This window comes from Maylandia zebra, linkage group LG7 (genome assembly GCF_041146795.1).
Source record: "Maylandia zebra isolate NMK-2024a linkage group LG7, Mzebra_GT3a, whole genome shotgun sequence".
Classification (NCBI taxonomy): Eukaryota; Metazoa; Chordata; class Actinopteri; order Cichliformes; family Cichlidae; genus Maylandia; species Maylandia zebra.
The window spans coordinates 47,452,144-47,464,828 of NC_135173.1; the positions used below are offsets into that span (position 1 = coordinate 47,452,144).

The window sequence follows — 12,685 nt, forward strand, 5'->3', positions numbered from 1 at the left end:
GCAGTTCACTGAAGCCTCATCAGAAATGGTCTCAGCTGGCTGTCATTAATCCATTCTTAAGGAAGGGAAACAAGGAGTCAAGGCTGAGTTGTGCCAAATTACACAAGAACTGGACTGAAAATCAGTGGCAACAGGTCTGATGGAGCGATGAATCCAAATTTGAATGTTATCTATATATGGAGGTCATCAGGGGAGAGTCACAACAGTGTGTGTCTGTGGAGTCTTTAAAAAAACTATTAAACACTTTTCTGTTTAATCAGGGCTATTTTTAGTCTGTTTTTCTTATTAATTGTGTTTTAATTGTTGTACAGCTCTGTGTGACATTTATATCTGTGAAAAGCTCTCTATAAATAAACTTTACTTACTCAACTTACTTACTTATTTACTTACCTGAATAGAAAGACACACAGTGGAAAACTATGACTCATTGATTAGAGCGTGAACCTCAACATTAATGGAGCTGCGTGGGATCATGTGGGCAGAGAACAGAACAAAAGGAAACCAACATCCAAAGAAGAGCTTTGAACGTCCTCAAGAAGCCTGAAGCTCAATAAATCACTGCACCTGTTTCTCATCCCAGCAAAATGTAATGAAATAAGAGGCGGCTAAAGAGTTTTTTTGGATGGCACACCTTACAAAGCAAGTGGCATTTTTTTGTTAATGGACTTGGCTGTGGTATGATATGTGATAGCAGACCATCTTCCAAAGTGTACATTGGGTATTCCCAGGTCTCTCTGGATTCACTGGCTTTTCCAGGGAGTGGGTGTTGCTCAGTATTGCTAAATGAACTGTCTCAAGGTGTGGCCGCACCGCCGATCCCTGCACATAGTCATAAAATGAACCATGAGTTTCTATCACACCTGTCCTTCCTGAAAAATATAATTACGCTCTGCTCACACACAGGTATCTAACAGACACTCCAGGGTCCTATTGTTGCATTGATACGGTCAGAAACTCACCATAAATGAGCCAAAATGAGGAAATAAAGCCTTTTTATTTTACACGTGAGAGTTTTACTTTGTTCGAAGTATAGCAAAACTCAATTTGACACATTTTAAGTATATAAAAAGTATAAATGTCTACAAAGAAACATTCTCATTAATTATCGGAGTGTGATTTACCTAATGTACCCTGACCTGTTCTACAATATCCCACTCAGTTTTTACTCATGCTGAATTTTAGGGACTTTGCTCAGTTAGTAGGATTTTTAAAATATTATCTATATATGAATTTCTTCTGAAATAACCACAATGTAGGGCTATGAATTAAAGTTGACTAAGGTTGAACTCCTGCCCTTTGAGCTGTGCTTTATTAAACAAAGTAACTGTTTTAAAACCAAAGGTGTTATCTGCATATTGAAAAAGAAAAAAAAAGGTTCTCAAGTGGCCAAAATCAGGAACACCAGTGAAACAGGGAAATGAGAGATACTATGAATATGTAACCGCAGGCTATTAGGCCATAAGGCACACCTGCTTGCATGATGGCATGATTTCAGACTCTACGGACGGTTATCAGGTGACGCTCGTGTGAAAACCAGAAGCTTTTTTTTTTTCTTATTTCTTTCTTTGAGCTCTGACCTCTGAGATCCCTGTTACTTCCGCGTTCCGCTCACCTGTTACACCTGTGTTACTGCTACGCTCTTGATGCGACTCCTCCTCCGCCGGTGCACCTGTCCTGCTTTCGTGCCATGACCGAGGACTTCGAAACGTGTGATTTAACATGCTCGTCCCCATCGGGTGACCCAGAGGAGACTCTAAAAGTTAAAAGCTGGAGTATGGAGTGCGAGCAGCCCATTTTCTCCGCGCTGGGAGGCGGAATGAAGCTGCAGAAGACAGTCGACGCTCCGCGGCCGACTATGAGCGGCAGTCCCGGAAAAACCTCACTGGCTGCGGCCACCTCCGACACCGAGTCCGGGATCTACTCTGTTGAGAGTGAGCTGTGTGTAGACCACGAATCCGAGCTGGACTGGTTCTGCGGCACCGAGCAGAAACTCATCTGCTCCCACTGCGCCACCGTGGGCTCCTGCCAGGGACACACCGTGACCCCTCTGGCCACCAGAGTCACCAGAGTCAGGGTGAGTCTCGGGCAGCCAAGCAACAGCTGTTTTAACATATTTCACTCATAGTGATCATTTTCAGTTCAGGGGTGTATAGCTACAATAAATACACATTTTCACCCGCAATAATCTGCCTGCAGGTCTCCAAATGGCTTCAGGAAGGTTTCACTTTGTCTGAGTGGAACTATCTTTAAGGGCAACTATTTTCTTCTAACCCTATTTAACATAAAATGACCTTTTTCTGACTAAACTTAACAAAATACATGTTTAAAAAGTAAAAATACTTTGATTTAATTGAGTTTTTGTGAAAGATTTTGCCCATCATGACTGACAAAGTGTGGATTTTTATATTTCACCTACAATTGTATAACCATAACAGTTATCCAGATAACAGTTATTATGAAACAAAGTGGCCCGGGTGTTTCCATATTTGTTAAGTTATTGTTTGTGTAGCTCTTAGGGCTTTTTTGGGAGTGCCACACTGGCTGATTCCTCTCAGCGGTATTTGAGAATACAGGATTTTCTTGCTGTGTTTCCAGCTGATGAATTCCACGTGGTTTTTAATGTGTTTTTATTCCTGAACTGCAGACAGTGTGCAGGCTATTTAGGTTTTTCTTTTTTTCCTTTTTCTTATCAGGACAAACTGGTGGACGTGTGTGAGAAAATGCAGCTGCAGGCCCTGAGGATTGAGAGGTTTATCGAGCAGACACTGGCAGCCAAAGAGCAGAAGCTTCAGGTGATCCACACCCACCCAGGCTCACCACACACTCATGATGATCTCAGCATCCAAATGCTATGGAACCTGTTTAGCAAGTGCATTGTGTTGACATTTGCTGGATCCTGTTTCAGATGTGAATTTTTGGGTTTGTGTATAGTGATAGAAATTTCTACAAGCTGCTATCTGTTTCTACTGATCAGTCAATTTATAAATTTTTTTTCTTTTACTATTAGTATAATATACATATATAAATCAACTCTCTGAGCCCAAAGGGAAGTCTTTATTTTGACTGTTTTGTCCATCTAAACCCAAATTATTCAGTTCACATTAGAGCAGAGAAACGGAAGCAAATCGACATATTTCAGAAAAACAAACAAAACTGGGACATTTCTTTGATAAATATGCAAACTAATTGATTATTGGTAAATTTTTCTTTTGAATTTTTTTGCACGTAAAACAAAACTTAACATGCATTTACCCGTTTATTCCTTTATATGACCGTATGTGTAAGTTCTATAAATATTAGGAGGCAATTATTTATTTTCTCTTACAATTAAGTATTAACCCGGGGGTATAATAATGAAAAGATAATGATAATATATTTTATAACATGTGCTTCACATGGTTTAAAAGACTTTGATATAATCACTGACTTAAAAATATATAAAAATGTAACGGATGAAGACTGTAACAACAAAGCATGGGGCAAGTCTTGCTGATTCAGTGCACGTAGCAAAGTCTGCAGCCTCTCTTAGCTTAATGGGTGTTCAGGACAAGTCGTGCTTGTGCACTAAAGAGACCAAATCGAGCCTCAAGCAAACAAGAAAAGTCTGATAAGTGGAAAACTACCACCACACCTGAGCAGGAATCAAATGTTTCTGTAACAAAATAGCTTTACACAGGGGGGGGTGGGGAAGAGCGTGGTCAGTGAATCTCTGTACACTTTGCTGTGCTTGGTCAGATGTGCGAGTCACAAGTATCATTAACGAGCTGTCGTCCGTGCCCACCGTCAAGTGCTTGTGTCACTGCTTATGAGGAGCAGCAGCTTCCATTAGGCGCAGGTGTAGGCCAGTGTTTGAGTTATAGGAGAGAATACCAGATAGGAAGTGGGCATTAAAAAGAGAGACGACGTCACAGTATGACAAATTTTATGCTATGGATAATAGAAAATAAATTATATGCTACGTGCACTTAAATTTATTACAGCAGTGCAGGTGTTACATTAAAACATTTTAAAAAACAGACTTGTAGACCTTCAACCATCCACTACTGACCCATCAGGCAAGTTGTAATAAAATTGTTACCAAAATAATGGATAAAAAAGGAGGGATGTTACTATGATACTAATAATGAGATTTCACAAAGCGTTTCACTTAGATTTACATTTTTTTTAAAGTCTGTTTTTTATTTTTATTCTATTTAACTAAAAATAATACCCATGCTACTGCAGGCCAACATCTCAGATAGCTGACACAGTTTGATTGGCTCACGGTGTGCCGTATGTATATTGTCATGTTAGTCAGTTAAAGTATGAAGATGTGAAAATTAGTGCTGGGACTGTGGATGTGGTTTTTATGGCATTTTTCACGCATTTGTGATATTCAAAGAACTGTACAAGTGACGCTAAATGATTAAAAGAGAGTAAAAACCATGTGAGACTAATTCACAGGAGATGCACAAGGATCTTGCAAAGAAAAGCGTCTGGACTTCTTTAAGTTGCTTGAAAACGTTTCACCTCTCATCCGAGAAGCTTCTTCAGTTCTAAGGTCAAATGGTGGAGAGTCCCAGATATAAACCTAGTGGGAGTTTCCCCCCACAGAGGGACAAAAGGACCCCCTGATGATCCTCTAATCGCCTGAGCCAAGGTGGGAAACTGGGCGTGGGTTCCAATCAGCCAGAGTTTCGGGTGTGTTCATTGTGAAACCTGGCCCCACCTTATCATGCGAATTCCTGAGATCAGATGGCCCAGGATGTGAGTGGGCGTTAAGGTGTCTGGGGAGGGATCTCAAAACTGGATTATAGATGGCAGAGAGTTGGTGTCGTAAACCCCCGCCTCTGTTCAAAGATGGTCACTCACAGTGGACATAGATGGCTTCTTTCACTCCTCTTTCAAACCATCTGTCCTGTCTGTCCAAAATGTGAACATTGGCATCCTCGAAAGAGTGTCCTTTATCCTTAAGATGCAGATGGACTGCTGAGTCTTGTCCTGTGGAGGTGGCTCTTCTGTGTTGTGCCATGCGCTTGTGAAGTGGCTGTTTGGTCTCTCCAATGTAGAGGTCTGGGCATTCCTCGCTGCACTGTACAGCATACACCACATTGTTAAGTTTGTGTTTTGGCGTTTTGTCTTTCGGGTGAACCAGTTTTTGTCTGAGCGTGTTGCTGGGTCTGAAATGCACCGGGATGTCATGCTTGGAGAAAACTCTCCTGAGTTTCTCTGATACACCGGCTACATAGGGGATGACAATGTTGTTGCGTCTGTCTTTCTTATCCTCCCTCGCTGGTGTCTGGTCTTCTTTTCTGTGCCTCTTTGCTGACTTTAAGAACGCCCATTTAGGATAGCCGCACGTTTTGAGTGCTTCCTTTACATGTGTGTGTTCCTTCTTTTTCCCTTCAGGCTTAGAGGGTTCTCAGTCATCCAGGTCATCGCTTTGACTACGATGACCTGGATGACTGAGAACCTTCACAGACATGCACAAGGATAAAGATTTTAATTTTGGAGACAGTAAATGTTTCATTTTCAGTTTTCTCGTGCCAGATTTTAAAGGAAATCATTTTAAAATCATTGATAAATCAATAAAGGATTTATCATTTATGCAGTTGGATTCCAAACCACAAGTATTCACTTCACACTCATGCATTTCTTCTTCCCTGCTGTCTTATTATGCAGGCAGCGGCGAGCAGGGCGAGGGAGCAGGTGCTGGCTCAGGTGAGCGCGGCACGCGAAGCCCTGGAGGAGGAGGAGCAGCGTCTCTTAGAGGAGGTGCAGAGAGAGGAGGAGCGTGTGGAGCAGTGTCTCCTGACCCAGAGAGCCCACTGGGGCCAAGCGTTGACGAATCTGTCGCAAACACGCTCCCGTCTGGTGCACACGCTGACGCACACTCCCGACGCACAGCTGGTGGTGAGAGACTCGGGAAGCTTTAGCAGGAAGGGGTTAACAGGGGCGGCTCTAATAACTGTATCCTGATAACAGTCATAATCACTGAGAGTAATCACCTGCTTAATGTCTCATTTTTCAGACCAGTGTCCAGGAGATAGCTGAAAGGTAATGTTTCTTTTTTATGAAGCAATATTTTGTGAATACTATTTTCTTGCTCAGGAGCTGTATCATTAAACCTCTTTTCTCTGCTTCTCTGCTCAGGGTGGAGGAGGCAGAGGGGGTCGGGGAGCCCTGTGACACAGACCAGCTCAGCCTGAACCCGTGCTGCACTGAAAGCAAGCTGCTGAGGGGTCTGTGGGCTACTGCAGTGCTGCTCGGGCCAAACAGTCAGTAGATTTCTATTATACTTGTTAATCATTTTGTGTAAATGCAGCACATTCAAAATTCAAAAGCATAAAAGTTTTCACTGCAGCACTACAAGGTGTATTTACCAACCTTAAAAACCTATGAACGGAGTGGATTTTGTAGAGTATGCTCAGAAAAAAGTATAATATCCGATTACAGTTTATACAGATGTAAGAAAACGGCTCCTGTTCCATTACTGATTCTCATTGGCTCGGCTTTGAGTGTCACCGCCATCGCTAAGCAGCATGTCAAAGATATTACATTCATGCTGAGGGTCAAATGGTTATTCACGATGGAGGCATTTCCCCTGCTTCCTGTGATAAGAGTTGGGATCATCAATCAAAAAAAAAAGGAATTATTACACAGAACACTTCTATTAAAAGTATTGCAGTATGTTACTTAATTACACCTAGGAGTAAGTAATTTGTTTTACTACTTCATTTCACATTTCTCCATAAAATCACCTTAAATGCATTGTCTCATAATCAGCATTTAACTATATAAACCTGAGGCTGCAAACACACAGATTCTACTTTAGACACATGAACAGGTAGAAACAGAGGCCTGACTGCTCATCATGTTGTTACCTGTTAAAGTTCAGGGTCTGGCTGCTGGGCTGGGGTCAGTGTTCACTCAGCTTTAACATCAGTGTGAATGTGTGTGTGAATGGGTGAATGACTGGATATGTAAAGCGCTTTGGGGTCCTTAGGGACTAGTAAAGCGCTATATAAATACAGGCCATTTACCATTTATCACTCTGGGTTCTTGGCTAGCTTAGCGTCTGTGTAGGTGCTTGCAAAGTCGAGATTGTGTTAGCAGCATAATGCAGATATTTCTGTCCTGGATGCAACCCCATTCTTTAACAACAGTACATTATATTCCATAAACTAAATATCCAAAATATGGTCAAAACTAGGGGTGGGTTTTGATAATCGATTTATCGATTAAAATCTATTCTGGCTTGGATAACGTGATATCGATTCATTAAAATCCTGAATAGATTTTTTTTAATATAAATTTATTTTGCCTGAAATGCCAGAATCTCAGTTTCGACAACCACCAAACAGCTAAAACAGTAAATGAGAGCAGGTGCACGGATTCTGCACAAAGACCGCCGACGCATCAGAATCGGTGAGATGTCGCCTTTCTCACTCGACGGCACGGACACGGTCGGGGCTGAAAGCCGACAGCTCGCTGATTCTGATGTTTTCTTCATTATTCCCTTGCTTGTTACGCACAAGTCTGCCGTTGTTTACAGCGCTGTCGCTGTTTTTTCCCCTTTTGCTTACTTCCAAAAAGAAAAGCTAATTTCTGCCGTTCAGTAGGCTTCTGAACAAATTTAAACTTTTTAAAATTTTGCAAAACGCTTAGCCGTGTCTCTAATAAAACCGCTGTAACTTCAGAGGTAATGTTCATCAATGGTTTTCTTTCGTTTTTGATGTACTGCAGAATATTTTTATAAAATCCCAGGCCAGGAAAATCACCTTCATGTTTTTCTGTGTTTTATCTTCAGCTACTTTGACACAAAGGCATCTGCTGTGATGCTCACACCTTTGCTAAAGTCTTGCGAGTGTCAGCTTTCTTTTTATAGATACAAAAATATGTAAATGTACTGATCTGAATTATAATATTCCTGACTGTCTAAGGCAAAATTTCCCAGATTCAAATCGAATTGAATCGAATTGAATCGAATCGTGGATCGAATCGATTCGGGACCTTGTGAATCAGAATCAAATCGGTTCTAGAAATCAGTGACGATACCCAGCCCTAGTTAAAACCAATTATGTTTTTTTGTTTCTCACATAAAAGGAAAGTAGTTATTGTACCGCCGCAGTGAAATGGCAGAGTCAAACCTAACTGAAACTCAATGATTATTCTAAAATACTCTTTAAAATGTGACGGTTAGTAAAATTATGCCTTGAAATGAGGCATAAAAATAATTACCATTTTAAGTTTAGTTTAGCACAATATTTTCTGAATTAATTGATTTTTAAAAAGTTGTGTTATTTATTAGAGAAATAACAAACTGAGTTCATGTTTTTATACCCAAATTTGATCTGGCACTTGTGTCTGAGAGGTCAGGAGTTCATGAAGAACAACATTCAGCTACTAAAACTCATTTTTCTATTCAGGAATCCAACTAAATAATTTGGCATCTTAATCTAAAAATAAATGTGCTTCATTTTTTTTCCCCTGCTTTTTTTTTTTTGTAAAGTAGTGAATTTTAAATTGTATAATTACATTTACAACAATTATACTAACATTAAAAATGTAATTTTATTAAAAAATGTTGGTAAATATCATTACTCTTCATTTGCAGCTGTTGCATAAATGTTATATGTGTTGGTCTACTAAATTTGTAATAAAAGTTTTAAAAGCAGGGATGTTAGAGCTTGTTTATATAAATAAATTGAAGATGAATCAATTCTGGGCAGGAAGAATCCTTAGAGTCCTTATTTGTGGGTCCCCTGCAGTGCTCACGTCCTGCTCTACTATATAAATGTTATTGTAGTCCATTGTAAGGTGGTTGTTAGGCAAGTTTATAAATGTATGTGTGTAAGGAGTTTTTGGGGTGTGGTCCCTCTCCTAAAAAACGGATAGAATATCTTCAGTCAGGTGTTACTGTGGTGAAATCAAAACAAAAGGTGTTACTGATGCACAAATTCTACAAGTGGATCATTTTAGGTCGTTGGTAGGTGGTTGCTAAACAACATGATGACATCATAATGCGTGATATAGATAACAACCTTCAGACACCTAAGATACACATGTGTGCTACTCCTGCTGTGTAGGGTGAGTATGCAGAAAGACAGAGGTTTCATAATAAGATGATGACATCGTCACTCTCATTGTCATACAGACACAGACTGACGCCCTACAAAATATCCCTGCTAACTGTAGCAAATTGAACATAAAGCACATACAGTACTTACATTTATTTTTTAGCGACACAAATTTAAGCATGTAATCACCCATTTATCTCCAAAGATGATCTGATTTCCTAATGCGTGTGTGTGTTTGTTGTGCCTGGACATCTGAATGTAGGGTAAACTGAAACACATTATACTTGTGCAACTTAGAAATTCAGGAGTTACTGGTATATCAGGAAGATCTGGAAGATGAACGGGGCAGTACTGTAAAGTAATTCCAGGTATTCTGTGTTTGGAGAAGAGGCCATGTGCCATCTGTTTGGCAGCGCTCGGAATTTGCTTGATGTCCTGTTTATATTCTCTATATTCTCTGTATTCATGCATATTCTCATGTTTAATAACGAAACAATATAAAAACAAAAACATGATAGTAATCCACCCTTTTCCTTTCTTCTCACAGCTTCTGGATCATCATGTTTAAAGTTCGATGAGCGCACAGTCAGCCCTCTTCTCTCTCTGTCTGAGGACGTCTGCACTTTAACTTTCCTCCACAAAAAACCGCGGCAGTCTCCACCCTACGACCCAGCACGATTTGACTCTTGGCCCAACGCCTTAGGCTCGGTGTCTATGTCCTCTGGCACCCACAGTTGGGTGGTAGACGTGGGCCAGAGCGGCGCCTTTAAAGTCGGGGTCTGCTACGCCTCCCTGGAGCGCAAAGGTTCTGGGAACGAAGCTCGACTGGGCCACAACAGTCAGTCCTGGGTGCTGTCTCACTACGACGGAGACTACTCCTTCTGCCACGCAGGGAAGAAGGTGCCGCTACAAGTGGCGAGGAGGCCAGAGAGGGTGGGCCTGCTGCTGGACTGGCAAAGTCAGACGCTGCTGTTTTACGAGCCACACTCCTGCGCTGTGCTGTACTCAGTCTCACAGAACTTCAGTGCCCCGCTGCTGCCGGCCTTTGCCGTGACTGACCGCAGTATCACCATACTGCACTGATGGACACCCCCCCCCCACCCCCCCCCCCACCCCCCACACACACACACACACACACACACAGAGTTATATAGTGCCAAAATTGCTAAATGAGCATTAATGATGTGAAGAAACCACAAAGAGAAACAACGTCCTCTAATGTAGATTTAATTAGCAGCTTCGCTGTGTGAGCAGTAATGAGAACTCCAGACACTCAGTTTCTATTTATTCAGTCCTGCTGTAGACACCTTTATTTTTTACTGTTTCTTATTATTTTAGGCTTAAACGTATTTGTGAGCTGATCCCATTATAAAGTAGTGTTGTTATAGTAATAACATTTTTTTTTTAATAAAGAATATTTGTGTTTTTAGTATGATTACATGTTGCTAAGAAGTATCCACAAAGAAAACATCGCTTATTCTGGTTGATCCAGGACTATTTTAAATGTGGAAAAGAAACTCCCTTTAACAATAATCTGAAACTGTTTTGTATTGTCAAAATTTTAGATGTTATGTGGTGAGTAAAGGAGTTACTAAACTTGACTCTTTTATTACTTGAGTCTAATATTACCCTGTTATTTCTTTGAGCCGCAGCAGTGTTTGATGTTGTGTATGTGTGGCATGTCCACTGGGATACAGTGAAGCACAGCGTAGTGTTTAAGTTGGATTTTTGGTACTTTCGGGCAGCGGGAAAGGCAATCAGGAGGAAGCTGGCGCAAATAATCCAGCTACTGGTCATTTTCCACATGTAAATATATGAGAATGATACTTCTTGATAAATCTTACATAAAAAGGGGCATTTGTGAAGGTTCAAAGAGAATGGAAAAATTAAAAAATGAAGCATTAAGAAAGAAAACAGACCAACAAACAACACAGGTGACAAACATTAAAAAACAAGCTGGATGATAGTCAAACTAGTTTGATTCAAAAGCCAAAGTAAAAAAGTGAGTTTTAAGATGTATGAATATCAACAGGAAGGTTATTCCAGAGTCTAGGTGCTGCAGTTGCAAAGGCACGATCACCTCTGGACTTCAGCCGAGACCTTGGTTGTACTAAGAGCATCTGACAAGAAGATCTTGGTGCTCTTTTGGGGTTATACAAGTAGAGGACTTTAGTTAGATAGCTAGGTGCCAAGTTGTTTAAAATTTTAAAAGTAAGCAAGATAATTTTAAAATCAATGTGATATTTGACAGGGAGCCAGTGTAAGTTGGCTAAAACTGGAGTGATGTGATCATACATTCTAGTACCAGTTTAAAGGCGTGCAGCAGCATTTTGACCTAACTGCAAACGATGGAGAGAAGAGTCGTGGAGGCCCAAGTAGAGAGAGTTGCAGTCCAGTCTAGCGGTGATAAATGCATGAATAAGTTTTTCAAGGTATTTCAGAGGAAGATAGGGCTTCGCTTTGGAAATCTAACGTAACTGGTAAAATTCTGTAATTTGAAAGAGCTATCCAAAAATACTCCGAGGTTTCTTACAGTGTGGGAGAGATGGCTAGCAAGAGGACCAAGAGTATCAGTTTGCTGGCCCAAAGGGCTATGATTATCAAAAATAATAACTTTGGTTGTATTTTCATTCAGGGAGAGAAAATTATTTGATGACCAGACTTTGACATCATGAAGACAGTTAAACAGTGGTTGCAGTGTGGTAGAGACATCCAAGTTCAGGGGAAAGTAAATTTAGATGTCATCGGCATGGCAGTGGAAGGAGATATTGTATTTTTTGAAAATGGATCCCAAGTGCAGCATGTACAAGGAGAAGAGTTGGACCCAAAACAGACCCCTGTGGGACACCACAGTAAATACGGAAAGAAGAGGAAGAGAATTGCACCATAGCAACGGAGAACGACCTCTAGCCTTGATAAAAGAATGTTATGACCAACCGCATGAAAAGCAAAGTCCAATCTAGTAAAACTAAAACCACAGAGCAACCCGAATAAGCGGTTAAAAGAAGATCATTAAAAACTCTTAATAAAGCTGTCTCAGTACTGTGGCGAGGTTTGAAACCAGACTAGAAGTTTTCACCAATATCATTAACATCTAAAAAGGCCTGAAGTTGCTTAAGAACTATGAATTTGGAGATCAGCCTGTAATTAGAGAGAGCATTAGGGTGAAGGTTTGCACAACAGCATGTTTGAAGGCAGTTGGTACACAACCTAATGTCAGTGATGCACTCAAAAGTAAAATACAGGGCCCAATAGTCTCCAAAGCTTCCTTGAAAATGCGAGAGGGAAGAGTGTTATGTGGGAAATTAGAAATTCTTAAGTGATCAATTATTACCTTTAAGGCAGAAAAAGACACTCAAACTGCTGAAAAACAGTTGAACATTTAGAAGCTGGAACTTTGTCTATCACTGAACGTTATAATACATTCAATTAACACTTTATCAGGTGCATCTTGCTAGTACATGGTTGGCTCTCGTTTTTGGTTCTTCGTGGGATTCAACGATGCTGCAACCATTCCTCAGACTTTTCCCCCCATATTAATATGATGACATCACAGTTACTGCTGATTTGTCGGCTGCTCAACTGTGATGACGATCTCCCACAACAATAACCCTCAGATAGGCTGT

The 12,685-nt window shown here is 40.6% G+C and overlaps 1 protein-coding gene across 1 annotated transcript; it reads left to right on the top strand.

Moving 5' to 3' along the window:
* Positions 1-1,471: 1,471 nt before the first annotated feature.
* On the top strand, positions 1,472-10,660 carry bspry (B-box and SPRY domain containing). Its single transcript, XM_004538023.4, has 6 exons — positions 1,472-2,074; positions 2,694-2,792; positions 5,662-5,892; positions 6,011-6,036; positions 6,133-6,257; positions 9,607-10,660. The coding sequence occupies exons 1-6, from the start codon at positions 1,688-1,690 to the stop codon at positions 10,140-10,142; spliced, it is 1,404 nt and encodes a 467-aa protein (XP_004538080.2). The 5' UTR covers positions 1,472-1,687; the 3' UTR covers positions 10,143-10,660.
* Positions 10,661-12,685: the final 2,025 nt, after the last annotated feature.

Bases quoted from the DNA above. Each gene is read 5' to 3' on its own strand.
- bspry (XM_004538023.4), top strand. From the start codon at position 1,688: ATGACCGAGGACTTCGAAACGTGTGATTTAACATGCTCGTCCCCATCG. The intron at 5,893-6,010 runs GTGAGAGACTCG...CTCATTTTTCAG, and splicing joins CTCCCGACGCACAGCTGGTG to ACCAGTGTCCAGGAGATAGC. The intron at 6,037-6,132 runs GTAATGTTTCTT...TTCTCTGCTCAG, and splicing joins GTCCAGGAGATAGCTGAAAG to GGTGGAGGAGGCAGAGGGGG.